Source organism: Lepeophtheirus salmonis, chromosome 14, assembly GCF_016086655.4.
Source record: "Lepeophtheirus salmonis chromosome 14, UVic_Lsal_1.4, whole genome shotgun sequence".
NCBI classification, from domain to species: domain Eukaryota; kingdom Metazoa; phylum Arthropoda; class Copepoda; order Siphonostomatoida; family Caligidae; genus Lepeophtheirus; species Lepeophtheirus salmonis.
Window position 1 is genome coordinate 17,416,103 of NC_052144.2, and position 21,494 is coordinate 17,437,596.

Sequence of the window (21,494 nt, forward strand, 5' to 3'; positions counted from 1 at the left end):
AGTTTTAGAATTGAAATCTTTAAATTAAGTACCAGAACATAATCTTTGCTATGATATGTAGGATTATGATCAATTCCATTATTGTCGCTTGTTTGATCAAGATAGCATTGAACAAGTATGATATAGCACTTCCCTCTGCTGACGACTGGCATAAAAAAAAACCCTTGTAAATTAGTTAATTTGTCTACAAGAAAAAATTTAATGAACGTTCTAAATGTATTTCCAATAAATAATAGGGAATCCACTCTATAATAAAAGTATAATAGCACCTCTTTCGCAGCCTCTTGGTTTTAAAAATGTTATCACCAAAGTTTTAAACATATACGTACCATCAAAAGAATAATGTTCGAGTTGGTTCTGACTAATATAATTAGAATACAAGTACTAACTTCCAATTAAACATTAAAATAATCCATTCCAATATGTCTGAACACATGTTTGAGCAGTTAAAATCAGTAGGTACAAATTTAAGGTGTAGGTGGTGTAGCATTGACCGTTATAGAATAATTATAATTGGCTTCCTCCAAACATAGTATTCATATGTTTAATATAATTTTTTTTAGTGCTAGGATATAATATTTGAGGGCTTGGTCAAAGGGTATAAAAACCATCGCCATTCTAGTGTTAAAGGATGTTGTACAGGGTCATGCACAACAATTGGAACAAACTTTGATCTCATGCAGATCTTAAATAACTGCAGTTTGCCTATTTTTTTGGTTTTAATTAATGCCATAGATGATAACAGCATACTAATTTTCAATATGACCTCAATGGGTCTCAATCACTTCATCAATTACTCCCACGGAATATCCATTTTACTTCATAAAGAAAAAATATTAATCTTACATAAACAGTCTAAGAGTTGATACTATTAATTTTAGAGTAAATTTATGGTTTATTATTATTAGATCTTTTAAATATACACAGTTTTATATAAAAAAGTTGCTTTATGTGGACTAACTTTCCATTGTTCTCTGTGTTAATTTTTTCAAGGAATAGACGCGTTATAAAGAGAGTTCAGAATTTCAAAAATGTTTTAGTGCATGTAGTACTATTTAAAACCATTAATATTACTAACAACGTATCCTATTTTAACTCTTATATGGCAATATTTGGATTTATATATATTTATGAAGTAAAAATAATCGTAAACCATTTTGCTTGGAAGAAAAAAAAAAATAGCAAAACATTACTTGATGAGTGATCGTGTTTCTCCACCTCGACAACTTACTAAAAATAGAAGCAAACGAAATATATATATTTGATTAATCCCCTAACTTCTTGTATGAGTATCGGGAAAAATCGGCCGTGATGCAGTCATGTGGGATCTGGGCGATGTCAAAATTTGTTCTAATTGTTGTGCACGACCCTGTATGTAAGAAAAAAAATTCTAAAATATTCAACTATAAGAAAAAATAGAGCTTTCCCAATAACAACAATTTGAGTTCTATAGAACTGGTAACTAAATAAAGTTAATATTCTATGTGTAGGCAATTTCAAGTAAATTAATAAATTAATGCCTGTAAATACAAAGCCTGTTTTGTTTTTTACATGTGAAAACCGATATCTCTTAATGTCCGTAAAGATAGGTGCAATATAATTAGCATATATTGCAGAACTATGCAAAATCTTATTGTACATTAAATTGCATTTTCTCAAATGCTACCCTCATGAGAAATTTGATGGAAGGGCTCAAAGCACTCAATCCTATTTATACAATTAATCTTAATAGTATTAAAATACATATACTCCTACCTACAATAATAATTATTTATTCTATTAACTTTTCAAATTTAATTATGATTCATTTGGGAAAACTTATGATTGAGCTTTTTTTTTGTTTCACAGAAAAGTAAAACTTGATTTCTATTTACATACGTACATAAGTACTTTTCTATGTTGCTCGAAAGGAACCCCCAAATTAGGTTCATAGCAAGGAAAATAATGTGGTTTATTTCCTGTATTAACGACATAATAGCTTCATACTTTTATGAGTTAATGTATGTACATTTGTGGAACGTTAACACAATAGCAAGCTAGAATTTTTTTTTCTCAAGTCTGAGTGTGGATTACATTTGTACTCTTCGACGAATAATTTTGAATTTTGATCCACAAATTATTCTTCATTACCCTCAGGGGCTGCCGAAATGTATCTTAAAGATTCTGAAACTTATTATGACAATGAAAGAATGATAAATTGATAGATTCTAATTCATTTTACCGAAGGCCAATTTGATGGACATACATTTCCGAACGGACATTTGGTCAAAAAATGATATTTAAAATATGCAATTATATATCTTAATTCAATTCACATTCTATTGGGTTTATTTAATGTTCATTAATCAATAACAAAAAATATTTCCTGCTAAAGAACACTAATTAATCAATATCTATTTAATTACTATACTATTTTTTTAAATTGAATTTAAATATGCAATAGAATATATCAATACATTAAATGTCCTTTTTCGGCCAAATACACCAAATTGTCCTTTACCCAAATGTCCGCTCGGCAAATTGTCCCAGAACCATCGAACCAATATAAGTATCTTAAACCAAATGAAGATTACACAAAATAACTAAATTTTTTGGGTATCTTAATTAACCCATAAACTTGAATACAATGCCTACAATTGCCTAGAATATAGGTATCTATGAAATATTGGGCTGTATGTACATAGGAAGTAAAAAAAAGGGATTTCTTCTTTTACTGATTTGTTCAAGATTGTTTTTATGTTGACGTACCACTTATGTAGGTAGCTAGAAGTTATTTTAATGTTACTAAAAGTTTTTGGAGTAGATTTAAAAAAGAATAAATATATTTGAAAGTATAAATCTCAGACAAAATATATGATGCTGCAATATAATCCATCAACAATTAATTCTACGTAAAATACATAATTAAAAATTATGTGGAAGAGATAAAAACAATTTTTAGAATCTTTTGATTTGACAAAGCCTTAATAAAGAATCCACAATCAAAAAGTTAAAATGCTAAGGTAATCTTTTTGTAGCAGGAAATATAATGGGCACATGGTAGAGTGCTAAACTCCACCTAAAATATTTATGTCAAATTATGATTGATTATGCGTTTTTAACGTTCTATACGATCTTGACCTTGACCAAGAGCCAGGAAGGATGACAATGCAGTTCTTCTCTTTCATTTCTACGAGCTCAGGCCAAAGTACCTTTTGCTGTTTTTATATCTATGTTTATTATTATAAGGTTTGATTCAGTGGGTTGATAAGTGTGTGGTTATCATTATTTTTTATTATGAGTTGTAAAATCAGCTGATAAATACACTATGGAAGATCAAGGAAGAATTGGAATTCATTATATTTGCCCGATGTCTAAGGATCAGCAATGGGATTCTACATAAGAAGACCAAAAAGTCTTCAGGAGTCAACATATTTTATTCTTATACTTTTGCTTCAATTGATGCAGTTTTAGTCAGCCAATATCAGTACATAAAATTGTTTTAATTTAAAAGTATGTTATAAAATATGATAGCTTTCTATGGTTTATCCTGAGTAAATTCATAAAAAGGGAGAAATCAAAGCTGGTGACAATCCTTCCGTGATTGCACGTAACTTCGGCATCTGTAGGACAACGCATAGAACCTCTAAAACGAAACTGAATCATTTGTCTATCGTCACAGGTTTGGTAAGACTGGTACGGTCAGAGAGCCTTATAAAGAGTGTGAAGGCGAAGATAGACACGAGCCTTAGTGACAACATCCGCCAAATGACTACGGACCTCAGGGTCCACCAAACAGCTGTCGGGCGCATCGTTAAAGAGGAGTTGGGTCTTAAGTCTAGGGCTGTCACAAAAGTACAGTGTTTAAGTTTTCACAGACAAAAGAGGCTGGATAAAAATGAAAAATAATAAAATGAAGAAATCCAATAGGAAAGTCCTCATTTTTTCAGTTGAAATTTTTTCACAGTTGACGCAGTTAGCAACTCCTGCAGCCTTCGGTACAACTCTTTAAATGATGTCTTCCACTTTCTGACATCCTGGAGAGGTCTTTTCTATATTTTTTAATCTTGGGCAACTTAAAACCAGGCTTCTAGAACACTTGAAGAAATGTAACAAAACGATGCATTTTGGACATAGATTTATAGAATTTAATATTAATATTTTATTTTAATTTCTAGAATTTTTTATGAAATAGTTTTTGAAATATTTGGTAGAATAAACCAGTGAGTGAAAATAAGATTCGTATTTTATGTCAATATCTAAAATAATAGTTTAATTGTCAACTTAAACGTATGTTGAATTTTTTACCCTCTTAATTTCATAGTTGAAAAGAATTGGCCAACACGTACAAATCTGGTTTTGGGCTTTTTTTCTGTTTATTTTGGAAGGAAAGATTACAATATAGTATAGCAGTAAGGACGTGGCATATGTACGTTCCATATAAATAAAAAATAACGCGTCCCACGACTTTTTATAACGTTTAATTGTGATCACCAGAGGGTTTTTTTATGCCAACATTATACATTAAATAGAAGTATTAATAAAATGTTCATTTTTTTCCTTTTAAGCAATGGTTCCCAAAGTAGTTTATATCGACCCCCAAGGGCGATTCAAAACTCTACTAATAGACTAATATTATGCATAAATATACATAAAGTTTAATACAATGATTTAAATGCATATGTTATTTGTGATGTGCTACATTGCGGCTTTTCTTGGTAAGATTGATTTGATGAAGTAGAGAGAGGGAAGACATGAATTTTCCTAGTTCCCCCCTACTATTCATCAAATGCCCTTCCTGTAGATTTTAAAATAAAATTGGATGATGATTTCAATATGAACATACCAGCATGGATGATCAACCAATACCCATAAAATTGATGAAAATTATAATAACAAAGACCTTTAGGGGCAGTTCAGAAAGGGATATCAGGGGTGTGTTGTCTTTGAAAATTAAATCCCTCTTGTTTATTCTACTTTGACAGTTTTTCCATCTCCATATTGCATAGAAAGGATTCCAGGAGGGAGATTAATCTTCTTAATAAAGTATAATTGATTTAAATCATTGAACTGACTTACATTTTACCCTTTATCGAAAAAAATTGTAAAATATTTTCTCTTTCCCCGATGTCCATCTTTAACACACACTCAAAAAGTACTGAGTCAAAAAATCACAAAAATATCTAAAAAAGTTTTTTTAGTACGAAGTTTTATCTTTCTAACACGTCTAGCCTAAACTGATATCAATTATATAGCGCAAGATACACGATACTAAAGCCATTTTATTGGAAAAATATATGATTTCTTTTAACATCTATCTATACATCTATTAAGTATATTGAAAAATATATACTTTATTCCTTATAAAGTCAGATAAAACTATACATCACTTTTGTGTGTACATGTATTCGGATTTGTGTTTTTTTGAATAAAAGTGGTTTATTAGCCAAAAAAGTTTGGGAACTTCTATCCGATAAATAAATATCCCATCCTCCCTTTACATTGAAAAAAAAAATCACTTTCAAGGTTTTTTATTTATAAGTGTACATCTTTATATGTAGTCTAATAATAAAATAACAAAAAAATAATAATAAATAAAAAATTCTAAATATAAAAGAAAATCTCTTTTTTATATATATGACTAGAATACTATAGGTTTCGATCTGGATGTGTGCTTGCATATGGTATATACATACAATGCCATACACTATACTCGTACACACACTCACACATTGTATGTTGTTTATGAATTCTCATGAAGGGAAAGCAAAATAAATCCCTATTGTAATCATAAAGGAAGGAATTCTATATATTTTTGCCATATTTGCTTTTATCATTGTCGCTTTTTAGTGTATATAATCTATGTATTTCAAACTCTAATGAAAAATATTTTTCAATAATTTATTATTAATAAAAGAAAAACAAATGGATTTCATTATTTTATTATGAGAAAAAATATATATGAAGAACAAACATGGACAAAATATCTGTAGGATGTAAATATTATTTTGGAGAAAACGGTATTTCTGGGGTCAAAGTTGGGCATTTTTAGGACTTTTGTACAGTCCCAATCATGGCGTTATGAGTAAAAATTACACTTAATTATATCCGATTTCTCTGTATTATCATACATAATTTTAACACCATGTTATGTGTGTTATAAAATTGCGTTAGCTCAACTCAAAAAAAAAACTAAGTTTACCCAAGGTTAATAGAAATACAAGATTAGACCATCATGTAATCAGGCTTGCTAAAATTTTCAATTATTTGTATTGTACCGACTGATGGGAAAGACAGGCAGATTTTGACAAAACACGCAACCAATCATACTCTATGACGTCAATTTTTATAAGCGTGGTGAAAGTCAAACATCAGTCGTACACGCGTTATGGTATAACCCTGTATTTCTATTAACCTTGGCTCATCTGTCTTAAGCATTTTTTATTTACTCATTCTTTACTTCTCCGATAACATACTTTTTGCCGCAGAGGATAGTGCAAGTCCAAGTTGGAAATCAAATTGGAAGCAAATGCTAGGAAAATATTATTCATAAGCAATAATAAAAAATGGAACTTTTGTCTTCGTTCTGAGGCATGGCTTTGGAGACCTCACAGGACCTATTTTACGACTGCTGTATGGTAAAAAATATAGTGAAGCTAGTTAAAGGGCGTATTGAAGAGCCGTGTCCATGGCAGAGTGGATTGTGATGACCTCTCCTCTACGATCAAACTTTTTAATATAGATTTGATTATCAGTAATATGTAGCTAGCGGTATATACTGCCCGCTTAAATAGATCCAAGATCCCCCTGGGCTCATACAGACTCGTAGATCGAACGTTGGACCTCTTGGCGGGGTTCGACGAAAACGGAGGAGAACTAAGATATTGATATTGTTTCTAATCACTATGTAAGATCAACTGGGATTTTTTAATGGAGGGATGAATCAGTGCTCACTTATCCACTCTCCCTCTTTCTTCACTTTTTATCATTTTTTTCCTTTCCTTTTGGAAAAACTAATAGTCATTTTAATACAAATAATTTATATAATCATTAAGTTTCTTAGATGATTTTTGGTCATTATGTTAAAAACTCAAAATAAATGTGATTAAATAGATACTTACGTCATATCTTCAGTTGGAGATAATCAAGGTCTTTTTCGAGGAAATTCTAGAAGGTACTAACAGATCTTGAAACTAATTAGCTCGATTCTGTCTGAGATTATCCCCACAGAAGTGCTTTTAGACCAAAATATTTTTTATTTGTGGCTAATATGGGAGAGGACCTAATATATTTTTCTCTAATTATCCTACTTTTCTCGTCCCAAATCGATCAAAAAAACAATATTAATTGTACACATTAAGGGATTTTCTAACGTACAAATTACTTTGATTTAATTCAGTGTCAGTGTTTATCACTTGGACCAAGTACTATTCAATACAGATGTTAAGTCTTTTATTTTCTTAAAGCCATTTGATAAAGTTTCGTCAAGATTTATTGGAAATGTATCCATTTTGTGTAGTAAAAATATCAGCCTAAGAAGGCTACAATTTTGATGAAACTTATGACGTCATTAAAAATACTCTATAGAGCTGTAAATTTAAACTTTATACCGGTGCTTGTAAAATTATAATTTAAATTTTAGCTGGCAACCCCTCACTAAGATTTTGAAATCATTAGCACTGCTGGTCGTAATAAAAGAAGCAAAAAAATGTAATGACTTTGAACATAAAATTTGTACTTATGATGTCATTTTGGTTCTTTTATTTTGTCTCAGATACAGGCAGTGCATATTTATACTATTCACATCCATAACAGGAAGTGCAACAGTACTTTAGAAGCACTCCTTTCTTTGTCTAGAAAGATACTTCCGTTTTATTACTGGTTGTAAGTTGTGCAATGAATAATGATTGGACAAAAATTGCAAATAAGAAAAAAAAATTACACTCCTCAAGAATAAGTAAAAAATGATCTGTGTAAAGGAAAAACTATGTTTAACGATTAGAAAAAGAAAAGTGGTTGTTGCGTGCTCTCTTTCTTCTTTTTTATTCATTATTTAATAGGTCGGCGTGATGTTAACTTCTCCCTCTGAAGTAAGCATTCTCGCTTATCGTTGGTGTAAATTGTTTTTAAAATTGATAAAAAAATAATACGGATATGAGTTGTAATATCTTTCCTGAACTAATGCAATTTTAAATGTAAGAGGTTGTAACAGTAATTCATTTTCTCCCTCTAAATTATGTAACAGGCAGCTGATATTAACAAGAGTCTCAATTATGTAACAGGCAGCTGATATTAACAAGAGTCTCAATTATGTAATAATATATGCTTCTCTCGCCTTTTTCTCGCGCTCTTACAAAAATCCCATCTTTAAGAATAACCAGGTTAGCGAAATTTAATATTATTATAATTTTACGTGCGGGAATAGTTGTTTTTATTCCCAGTCCTAATAACACTATGGAACAAAATTCATGTCTTGGAACACCTACCGGCTACATTATTAACTATATTTTTATAGTCATTTAAGCTGTAAAATACGTACAAACATAGGCTATGTGTTTAGAGCCCTTTCAAATAAATTAGGTCTTTAGATATACTTTCGATTCAGAGTCATATTTCAATGTAAAAGAACTACATATATGGATGAAGATAAAAGTTAAAATCAATTTATAAAAACATTGCAGGAAATTAAAGGTTAATGATTTATGTTGTAACATAAGGCATTCTTTATTTTTAGCTACAAAGCAATTGAAAAAGCAGTACACCAACATTTTATCTGGAATTTTATATAAATAGACAGAGTTTTAAGGAATTGTTATGAATAAATAATTAATCTTTCAAATACTGCAATGTGTTTATCAATTGATTTTCTTTTATTTTTCTTTATAGGGTTCTTTTACATCAAGATATATCTCTGAATCGTAATTTTACAATAAAAGCGTGATTTAAGAAAAAAATACTAAAGACCAGACCCATTGCGGTTGAAAGTTTAAATGGTTATTAGGTTTCTGCCGGGGGGGGAAATGCTGTTGCATACTGTAATCAATCAATCACAAAGGTTGTCCAATTGCGACACATTTTTTCTTATGTATTAGGCTAACATATTATTCCTACTATATTATCATTGAAAGTATATATATTGATTGACAATGATGGATTGTATCACATTTCCTCTACGATATTAAAGCTGACATGTCCGACATTTAGAGATCTCAATCAGCTTGTAACTTCAGCGATGGCTGTAGTATTAACTTGTCTTTGATTCCCCAAACAACTTATCGCTGATCTGAGGAAGTTACCTTCAACATTACTCAATTTCCAAAGTTAAATTAATATATCCAGATAACTTTGATTTGAATAAATATTTTATATGTTTAAACTAATTAAAATTTAGCTCTTGAGATTTTATTGGTGCAATTTATGAAAATAAGTTACTTCCTTCAACTTCTAATATAAAAAACAAAACAAATTTTCAATTGATTTTCTTAATTTGAAACTTTGAACACTAATATCTCCACGGATAAGAATGTGCTAGATAGCTAAAATGGTGCAATAAGATCTGGTGCCGTGCAAGAATTTTAAGCCGGCACAATTTGTCCAAATAAAGTAATTAAAGCCGGATTTATTAAGGAAAAACCAACATTTTTAAGACTTCTCTAAAGTTGGCGATAAATAATTACTTAATCATACACAGCTATTCTAAAAATTTTGTTGCTAGTTAAATTTTGTATCTTTTAATAAAAATGGCTACATAAAACAAAATTATTAAATACATATTTATTTCAATTTAACCCAAATATAATAACAGGCCAAATATAATTCTTCAAGATCAAATTACTTCAAAATAAGTCCAATCTGGCAACCCTGTTAGAGTTTCAGGAAAAACAAGATGCCGTCAAATATTTTTCATGTGTGTACGCTGTATTATACGCATTCTACACGTTTTGATTATATTATGACCATTTTGCTAAAAAAACAACTTGACGTGAGAATGAATAGTGGCCCTTACCTAAGTATTACCGCCTAATACTTAGGTAAGGGCTCTACTGCGGTACGCAAGGCAAGTATTGGACATCCCTTTTCGTAAACATCTCAATGAAAATTTATTTAAAGGGGAAAACATATAAGTGAAATCATCGGGTATTAAAATACCTAAATTAAGTTCATTCAGTTATGACCAATAGGGGGTATAACCTAAGTTGTACAGAACAAAACAATACTTTACCATTAATTTTATTCAATTTCTGCAACAACACGTCTTATTGTTCTTTTGGAAATGTAGATACAACGTTCTCATAAGCATTCATAAATTATTGTATACAAAAGTTTGGTTAAACTAAATTTTTATTTAAGCTAAAAAGGTATAATGTGTAATATATAGATGATATTAAAAGAAACACACTCTTTTTTCTTAAAAGGGGGAAATTTCAAAACCTTAAGGCCGTTGAGGTACCTCTAAATATTTCAAAATTAGCCAACGTTATCTGCTGACTAAAATTAACATTTTGAGACCTTAAGAACCTCAAGTTTGAACATTTAAAAATAAGCTCCCCCCCCCCTTTCAACAACAAAATATTACCCAAATTTAGCGTTATTTTAGTTTGAGGAAATTCAGATATGATTATTTTTTTATCTTAAAATAATGATTACAGGTAATATTACTCTTAGTTGAAGTAAGAGTTTTCACTTGATTTTGAATTTTAATAATAGGTCAAAATATGAATAAAATATAAAAACTTTTTTTTTTGGTGTTCATCGGACATCAGATTGCATTTCCAAGTTGTGTGTGTCGGGGGGATTCAAATCATATAATGATGAGTCATCAGTTGATTTTTTGAGGGAGGGGGGACTTTTAATTCCCATCAATTTTTAATGCAATTAATACTCATTATATATATTATGTTCAGAATCTTTAAGAATCTTCTTCCATTTAAATAACTCATGATCTGAAAATGATCTTTTAAAATAACATAGCAACGGCTTACACAATTGGTGGCAATTGATTCTAACCTCCCGAGATTATTTAGTAGTGTATATCATTCTTCCCATAAAAACACAATTTAGTTTAATTATACCAACATCGAAGGTATTTATTAAAATTTTATTATTGTTATTAAAATAATTTTCGCGGATTGCCTGCTGAGAATCCCTGACATATATAGTTGAGTCTAACTTACAGTTTTGCTACATAAATCATAATCAAATCTACAAGTTTTATTTCCTTAGAATCCTTTCTTCTAACTGTCATTGGGTAAATTGCCACGCATAGTTAATAAACAAGCAACTTTTTACGGTAAACACTTCCTTATTTAGGAATGGATAATTATTATAATTTGAAGATCATAATAAATTGTGTCTCTTATAGATTGCATTGTGTACCATTGCTCTTCATACAAATTCACCTAAGATAGGGGAAGAGTATAAAAAGTAACAACTGACAAAACGTACATAGAAATGGTTGATGTCCTGGGTATTACTAAGGCCAATTTATGAGGGGAATGACGTAACTGGAGTTGTTCCAACAACCTAAAATAAGACCCTATTAAATGCAGCCCTTTGGTTTAGTTTTTTTTAAAGATAAAGTTGAGAAATACATGGAAGAAAGTAACTATGTATGAGAAGAATATTCTTATATTAAGTAGAAAATACCTCAACCCTTTCCCAGAATTGCAAATCTACCAAATGATTTAGAGACCTTTCTTTGTAAAGAAAGTTGTAACATAATGGTATAATAATTACCCTTGTATTTCAAAAATACTGTTCTAACCTCATATATTGATATTGTTTTTTTTTTTCCAGAACGTTACTTTTAATGAAGTCAAATGATTTCTTACTATGCTGTGGATATCCCAAATCCACAGCAATAATGAAAATAAGTGTATGAATATGTTTGCATGTCTGTTCCTCCTAAACTAGTAACCGATTTGGATGAAATTTTATGTAGTTACTATCCATCCCTTTGGGGATATCAATATTAATTTTCTCTGAATTTGTAACCTCTAAGTTAGTAGAATTATATAATATTAAATGTCGAACCACTTAACAATATGTTGGAATTATTAAGGTATTTGTGTAATTATATGTTTTGTAGATTAGTAAAATATTTTTTTATTAATAATCACCCGTCTTCTCCGGAGGAGTCAGCTATTAAGAAATGAATGAATATCCAAAGTAACGTATGGAAAAGGAAAGGTATCAGGGCCCTCCAAAAGATGATATTATTATTAAAAAAATATTTTTTTTTTTTTTTTGTAGGGGGGGGGGAATTTTTTTAAATTTCCGAAATTTAATTTAGTTTAATTTAATTTTTGAAAAAAAATTCAAAAATCCAGAGCCATTCACAAAAATTAAATTTCTCGGAAATTTTTTCAAAAATCTATAGTTATTTTCAAAAAATAAATTTTTTGGAACAAAATTTCAAAATTCACAGCTATTTGCAATTTTTTTTGGAATTTTTTGCAACAAAAATTCAAAAATATATTTAAATGTAAAATTTTGTGAAGAAAATTTCAAAATCCATAGTTTTTCTCAAGAAAATGAAATTTTTTGAAAAAAAATTTGAAAAATTAAATTAAATTTCAAATAATTAAATTTTCAGGAAATAATTTAAAATATTAAATTTTCAGGAAATAATTTAAAATATTAAATTTTCAGGAAATAATTTAAAATATTAAATTTTCAGGAAATAATTTCAAATATTAAATTTTCAGGAAATAATTTAAAATATTAAATTTTCTTTTAGAAAGCAAACATTCCTTTATTTTTTGGGGGCTACACCCCCTTTAGTTTTATATTTTCATTCTTTCACTCTCTCAATCAGTTGTAATAGTAAAAACATATTCCTGTGGTAAAAATTTTAATATATAAGAAAATGTTAGAGATAGTGACCCTTGTTTCTTAGACGTTTGACTAAAATTATAAATCTCACAGCCTTTCCTGACGTTTTCACATTTACACACAAATAAAACGTAGAATAAATTGAAATTCTACCGATACCATGAAGGGAAGAGTGCTTCAAATAATGGTTTGTTTTGTGTATAAAGTTCTTTGTAATACAGTTAATATAGTTACATAGTTTGATTGAAGTTAAAAAGGATTGAATATTGAAACTACTAAAACAAAAATCAGTATAGGTATTGGCATATCTAAAATGTATTTATACTGATGACAGACGGTGTTGTATGTTTATGTTATTAGAAAAGAAATGGATATAGTCAATTTTCAATATAAGGCAACACATTAAGAAGCGAGGGGCACTATTAAATATGAATGTAAGTCAAAAATATTTTGTCCAGCAAAGTTTCATCACAAAGATAATAAAATGGAAGGGCGAGACAAGTAAAAGTAAAAAAATGAGTTTTTTAACCCTTCAGTCCCCTCGTATAATATATTGAATTTTTTTAAAACCCTTATAAATAGGAAATTTGGAACCAAATAATTATGAGTCATTTTGTTCAACAAGGAAAGCCGACTAATTGACTGTTATTCTTGAGACAGCATGAAGTATGGCGACGGCATTTTCTACTCATTCTACTAAGAGTTAGATATTTCATAATATTTCCCAATTTTTCTAATGTGTAATTAGCGTTTTTTTGTTTACAATATTACTTCAGTATATAGTCTATGATATTATGTAATAATAGTGTTGAATAAAATATTTTCATTAATTGCCGAGCGTATTGGACTCCGTTACATAGAACTAACTTTTTGATTATGTCTAATAGGCTGGACGTTGTGACTATATAACTGTGTTCTGTAGTTGCTGTCCAAATATAGGTATTGGATATAATTATTATTTTATTATTGGTCCAATAAGTTAGACAAGACCTTAATTTATTGTCTTTGCAATGATTTATTTGCTTATGAAGGTTTGAAGAGTTTTGGGTTGGGTGAAGGTGTTGTCCTGCAGATCTGCAAGGTTCTTTGACCATACTTTAATTTCCAATTAGTATTCGATAATTATTTAACATTACTCTCACTTATTCGCCATTTGAAGAACAGAGGAATTTTCTGGGTAGGAAACATCAGAAGTAACAGAATTGAAAATCGTTCATTGTTGACAGAGAAAGAATTGAGCAAGAAAGGCCGTGGAAGTTATAATTACGGGCCAGATAACGATGTTGCTATTGTTTTGCGTGGGTATGATAGGGGTTAAGGACTACCCTACTAACAACCCTACTTTTTAGACAATCTTAAACGTCTTGATGGATACGTGATCATAAAGACTATTATTTACAAAATATAATATAGTCCAACAGATGATCGTTGGTGAGGTAAGAGTGACAGTAGCTGAAACCAGAGATTCACTCTATCTAAGAACGACCAATAATTGAATCTTATTATCTAATCTAACAAAATACAACAAAATGACTTAAAGAAAATACGAGGATTACTTCCATTTACGGAATCTGAGAATGAATTTAAAATAAATAAGATTGATAGATATGCAAAAAAATACTTGAATAAATTCTAGTTTATACTTTTTCTGATTACTTAAAATTTCAAGACTATACACGGAGACACGTATATATTCATTATATTATGTACGTTACAGTAAAAAATAAAATAGATATCTTATAAAAGATAAAATATTTTGGATTTTTTTAAAAGGGGATGATCCTGACAATGATAAATGCCTTTTGTATGTAAAACACTTTCCATTATCCCAACGGCAAACTTATACCTACACTTTTAATAAGTATATGATAAGTAGTGAGGCCGTGTTCAATAAAATTGAAATATTACTCATAAATGTGCTTGTGAGTATAGTAAGCAGGAATAAGATTGATAAATCCTTATCCCAATCCCTTTCATTACAGATTCATTTTTATTTCTTCCGTATCCATAGTTAATGAACTAAAAATAGTTACTAAGCCTTACCTGATTTGTTCTCCAAACATCATTAAATCGATTCTTTTCATGCTCAGACTCTATGATATCCAACTCTCGATTAATGGCGTTCTCACGAAACACAGGACTCTCAAAATAAGATATAAATCTCTTCAAAGCCTCAGTGAAATGTTCAGAAGGAACCTCAAAATAGAAGTTTGTATGCTCGGAAGTTGTAAAAGCATTCGAAGATCCTCCTTTTTCATCCAAATACTCAGAGTAGGACTCCTTCGGGAAAGATTCGGAGCCAGTAAAGAGAACATGCTCACAAAGATGGGAAAGGCCTTGAAGATTTGCAGGATCACTGAAGCTTCCCACTTTGATGTCCAGGGCTGCTGCACTCATCTCTGTTTCCAAATCACTCACAAGAAAGATTCGAACCCCGTTTTGTAATTTGATATACCTAAAAAAGGAAGATGTAATGAAGATGATAAAAAAGGTTAAAAGATGCATGAACATTCAAGTCCATATTTAAAATAAGGCCACTAATATTTACAAATACAAGTTATATAATTTGAATATATCTATGTATATTTCGTAAAATATACATAAATGTAATTATTATTCCACCTTCTATTCATATATAATCATTTTGATCTATTAATATTAATTATATATTTACGAGAAGTACTGCTGAGGACACTTGAACTTGTCTAGTATTCCATAAAACACTTATGAATTAGTAATTTTTAATGTAAATTCAATTATTAAAGAGATAAAGATCTTCAATCTGGAAAACCAACATTATAATATGTCAAAACTAAAGCAAACTCCATTTATTTGCACTAAAATAAAGTTTTTTGATAGAAAATTTTAATTTAATACTTTTCCTCTGTACAAAATTATCAAGGGAAGATTATTGTTCCAATATTTTTGTATTTTATGTATGGTATGATAAGAATAATGGGTAGCAGGGTAATCAGGGAATTTGTTACTGAAAATTACATGATTCTTTACGTGTGAAGGTATTAAAGTATATGAAGCATGTGTTCATTATATTTATCGCACGTACTGTCAATTAATTATTTATATTGTGTTATTACATTTTTGAATTGCAACTTGTGACAAGGCTTGTACAATGTAATGGCTTCAAAAATGTACAAAATTTCAACTTGAACAAATAATAAATTAGATACAAATATGTGTCCCAAAATTAATTCAGTAATTCACACCTCTTTTGCTCTTACATGATGACCTCCCTTAGGGAAGTCAATCACTCAAAATAACCACCTTCAGCTTCAACCATAACCATAGATTTGATGTGGAACTCAGTGTCCATGTTGGCAACTTCCTCAAAAATTGAGCCCCATAAAGAATCAACATGTGCACGTTTCTCCAAGACACCGTACACATAGTATTCCAAGGGGTTAACGTCAGGTGAGCTAGGAGGCTACATTCCCTTTGCTCTTTTGGTTCAAGAAGTATCGAGTGCGTTTTTTGCTCTCTAAAAGATAATGAGTCTTCCTTGAAACTGTGTTCTTGTTCTTGACCCATCAGTATCTTTGAAAGTCTTCTCAACATTATAAACAGTTGACTGGGCAACTTTGTAGACTCAATAATCTCCTTGGACGTGCATTCGGTTAGGACGCATACAATAATGGCCACACGTTGTACGTATTTGGAAGACATCTAAAGGATTTTGTATTTTTTAATACAGTTTTATCAGTTAAATCTAAATTAGACACATTTTCATAACTATAGATATCGGCGTTGCTAAGATATTGAGGTCTAAACTTGCTTCTTATTTATAATCTCCACCCTGTATATTAATTTGAAATCAATCTCGAGTTGTTAATATTAAGCATTTACGCGTTTGTGAAATTTTTAGTAGTTGGCAATATAAACAGTATTTTATTGTTTAATTTAAAAAAAAAAATCAAGATTTGTGATTTTTTGGTTAGAAATTATCTATTTCTTTAATTCTCTGTTGGGATTGCCTTTTTAGTAATCAACGCCAAAATTAAACTGTTTTTAGTTGCAGGACATATAGATGAACGATGATAATAATTTCGTCATTTAAATTTTCTAAATTTTTTTAAATGATTCATTAATTTTGCACTAATAAATATAAACTAAAATCCTAAAAAAATTGCATGAATATAAGAGATGGAGAAAAAATAAATGCTTATTTTATAATAATATTAACAACATGAGTTTGGAGTTTCAACTAGATATAATTTTGATGCTTTCGGCAAAAGACTTTTATTTTTGATATTAATTTCTATTAAATATACTTTATGCGAATTTTGGGAATCAAATTAGTACCAATGAGTTTTTAAAAAAGGAATTATACATATAAAATAAAGAAAAAATTAGATGGTTGTATTGACCGTTGTATGAAGCAGTCTTTACATTGAAAAAAGAATCAAAAGAGAAATAAAGGAACGACTTTTAATCAAAACCGTTTATTAAATTCACTAAACCTCCATTAAAAGCTAAATATTCGAATAAATCTAAGAAATTATCTAGATAAATAAAGAATTGCACATAGTGAAACTTAATTTTTGAGGAGCAAATTGACAGGCATTGGGAATAAAATTTACTTGATAATGCTTAATATGTGTTTCGATTCTCATTTATTACTGGTATTTAACTATTTATTACTTTTCTAAGTTATGATAATAAAAAATAGCCCCATCCCAAAATTAAGAAAGTTTTGCTTTTTATAAGAAAATTGAATGATTGTTTAAAATTTTATTAAATTTTTCATATTTTCTGTGAATAACTAGGTATTTTTTAGATTTTTCTCCAATAAATTTTATATTGGATTTTTTTTTAAATTTTATATTAGAAAATTAATTTTTTGTAAACAGTTATGAATTTTTGAAATTTTTCTTACAAAAATTTAACTTTTTGAGAATAAAGATATGTTTTTGAAAATGTTTCTGAATAGTTGTAGATTTTTGAAAAATATTTCAATATCAAATTGTATGTTTGAAATTTAATAGTTAAAATTTAATTTTTCAATTTTTTGCCAATCTAAAAATTGGAATTTTTGGATTTTAATTCAAATAAATTCCACAAACTAAGTCCCCCCTCTATAAAATATAATCATGTGGACGCCATGATATCAAAATTGAAATTTTAACTATAATATAAAGTATTAAATAATTAGAATCGACATAAGTAATTTTTACTAGAAACGCATCGGAATCTCTCTAGTATGTTTGTATAAAAAAATGAATGTTTTCTAGGTTTTTTTCCTTCATTATATTTTACGTGGAGGGACGGGGGGGATAAAAATAAATAATACATATTTTAATGATTATTGATTAGTCATGGATTCAGGAAAAATGTTCATAAATCATTATGTCTATTCGTGTAGTTTCTGTCCGTTTTTTATTATTGTCGTCATAATTGCCATAAAAAAACATACACATACAATAATAATCTAAAAAAAATGATTTTCTCTCTTTAACACTTCCAAAAATAGATTTTTAGTTTTTAAAAAACGTGGTTTTAGCACTTTTTCCAATCATAATAATTATTTTTTTTCTGTTTAATGATCCATTGATTAATTATTTGCAATGGCATACATGAGGGTTTTCATTAAAAAAATGTCAAACTGCTCAAATCAAAGATTTCAAAACTCATGAATCAACAAATGGGGCTATATGATACATTTTAATAACTTTTGTAATTATTAAACGTTGTATTTTAAAAATGGAATAATGCCCTTAAATCTTCTTAAAATAATGAACAATTGTTTATTCTCTAATCCTCTTTTTGTCTATTTATTCACACTTACGGCCTAATCAATTAATGGCTGTTTATATTTATAATCATCTAATATTATTAAGGTAAATATTAAAAAGCAAAGAATACAATATATACAATCGAACATAAGCTCAAACAAAGTGAATTCCTATCTATAGACTCCATTACAATAGAAGGAAATTAAATATTTGAGACGAAAAGGAATAAAGTCCTTATATTGCAAGTCAAAGTGGAGTCACAAGTTTTTGTATACAAATCCAATTTTTTTACCAGTCTAATTAGGGTCCTTCCTTCGATTTCTTTCGATTTTATTTCAGTCCATAATTATGTATTTTTCCATTAGAGTCTTGAAGTTTTTCTTTAATCAACTCTCTTTTATCAATTAGTTATAATTAATCAAAAGTAATGTTCACTACCCCCCCCTCCTACTTTATATATTTATATATCATTATTCATCGTTAAAAGTTTGCTACTTACTTTACTCAAACAAAAATGGGGTCTTCCCTCTAAAAATGGGAAGGAAGAAGCTCGAACAAAGAACAGTTGCAACGACCTCTTTTTCTTTGGCATAAAAAAAGATACCACCATAAATTCTACACTTTGCATCAAACATATTTTTTTAACCAGGGCAAATACCCTGAATATTTTTAAAAGTTAATTTATTGTACCTGTTATACAGATATCTTAATTAATTATATTACCTTGAAATAACCGAGTAGTCCATTGAAATCTGAACATTTTGAATTTTAAACTTCAAGAAGATATTATTTTTTAATTAACAATAGAATTTCAACATAAGTAATATTATAAATAAATGTGTATCTGAGCTCTCTTGATCACTGATAAAGCTGTTATTAGTGGCAATGACGGCTTCCAGGCGGCGGCTGAAGGCATGACACCCACTATGGATATAGTCTTCTATCATGGCGTCTCAGTAATGACTGATAGTGGCTTTGAGGGACTCAGTGTTTGAACGACATACATTGCAGGCCCTCCCCTCGATATGCATTCACAAGGCGTAGTTGAATGAGTTAGTATAAGGACTGTAGAAGGGGAAAAGTATCAAAAAATATTTAAAAGACTCATTCAAAAGAGTCTTGCAACGGAGGAGATTAGTTTCTATCATTACTGTTGTTACTTTTTTGATAGCTCTCTGGACAGTGTGGTGTGAACCCAAGAGACTCATAGACTTTAGTGGATTTGCCTGGGCTGTTTTCTTTAACTCCTCCGAGTCCAGTTTGGCCTTTTTGAAAGAGCCTTTCTTTCTCTCCAACGTTGGGACTTACTGACAGCGTAGACTCCCCGTGCGTGAATGGAAATCTTCGATACTGTTCAAGTTTTATTCTACGTAAGCTAGAGAGCTAAAGTTTGTTATGTATTCTAACTATTTGCTTATGCTTTAATTTATTGAAATATGAATTAATTTCAATCACTCAACCTTTATTAATTATTGAATTAGTAAGTGTTTAGATTTCAATGGACCACCGGTAAATGATTCAGCATCATGAAAAGTCTTGTTATTTATACATTAAAAAAAATTAATATTTCTTATTTTTTAACTCAAACTTCACTTATTTTAACTGTTGCAACCGTCCCTGGCTAAGGGGAGAGTTGCAACATTTAACAGGTTAAATTCAAATACAATAGGTGGCTAAGAAATTGATTAACATAACTTTTCAGTAGATTCAAACCAATGCGAGCAGCATATTTATGCTGTGTTAAAATTTGGCAAGTCTAAGTCAAACTAACTTTTCATAATTGAACCAAAAGCAAAAGATGTAAAAACAGTACCCAGTCTATCCTATTGTATATATAAATAAAAATTGAAATAATTATAAATTTTTTGTTTTGTGTCGTGTAAGTTTCTTTAGCGACCAAGAAAAGACTCATGAAGAAAGTGAAGAGCTCGTATAGTTTTGAACGAAGATTGGATTGGACGAAAGTCATGATAATTTATATTGAGGAATAATTACTTTCTAGTTCCTAAATAAAGGCAACAGCAACATCTATCAATTATTCAAAGACTAATTCATGAATGATCTGAATTCTTATTCTTTTAAAAAATCATCATCCAAAACGATAAGAGCTCTTCATTTTCTTCATGAATCGTTCCTTGGTCCCCAAGGAAACTTATTCCGAGGTTTAAACTTCTTTTACATTATCATTAATTGAAGATAAGGAGAGACAATCGAAACTAAGCTTGGGTAGTTCCTTACCCTCAACCTTCACGCTCTAAACTATTTCCAAAGAAATAGGAAAACTGAGACTAGGAGACAAATAGAGGGATTCATCTTGTCATCTTGAATACACATGAATACATGAATGTAATAATACGGTAGATAAATTCCCAAATATAATGTCGTTTGGTATAATAATTAATTAAATACCTACCCATGGACATAATCTGATAATATCAAAGATTTTTTTAGACACATAAAAATACTAAAGGGGATTGTTAATGTCAGTCTACGTATTTCCAGAAAATGTGTAAACTCTCCATGTATATAATGATCCCTGGATGGATGTAACAAAAAATGACGATAAGATTCCTTTATTTCTAGGTGAAGAATCATATTTAAATTTCAATCGATTGGAGTAATCAGTAATGTTTTCATTTCTCTTCTTTGCTTTTCAATTACCGTAACAGTGGTAATTGTATTAATTGCCTTATACTGATATGGTTTAAATTTGTGAGCAAATCACATTGATTCGAACATTGAACCGATGAAACCATTAAAATTTTATCCGCACCTTCTCTTTTTCCAACTTCCATACGTTTTTTTCTCTTGAAGGAGAAAAGAATGATACAAAAATACTTGAAATTATTGAAAACCGAAAAGTTTTCTTGAAGGGGAAAAAATCATTAGAAAATACTTGAAATTATTGTAGACCGATAAGTTTTTTTAAAGGAT

General features: G+C 29.5%; 2 protein-coding genes across 3 annotated transcripts in view; both read right to left on the reverse strand.

Moving 5' to 3' along the window:
- Positions 1-21,494, reverse strand: part of dUTPase (Deoxyuridine triphosphatase) — a 98,117-nt gene that overhangs the window by 45,885 nt on the left and 30,738 nt on the right. The window lies entirely within an intron of this gene.
- Positions 1-21,494, reverse strand: part of LOC121129636 (insulin-degrading enzyme) — a 123,858-nt gene that overhangs the window by 10,114 nt on the left and 92,250 nt on the right. For both annotated transcript variants that reach the window (XM_040725364.2, XM_071893508.1), the window contains exon 3: positions 14,857-15,268. In XM_040725364.2, the coding sequence (XP_040581298.1) occupies positions 14,857-15,268 (412 nt within the window). The remainder of the gene's footprint in view (positions 1-14,856; positions 15,269-21,494) is intronic.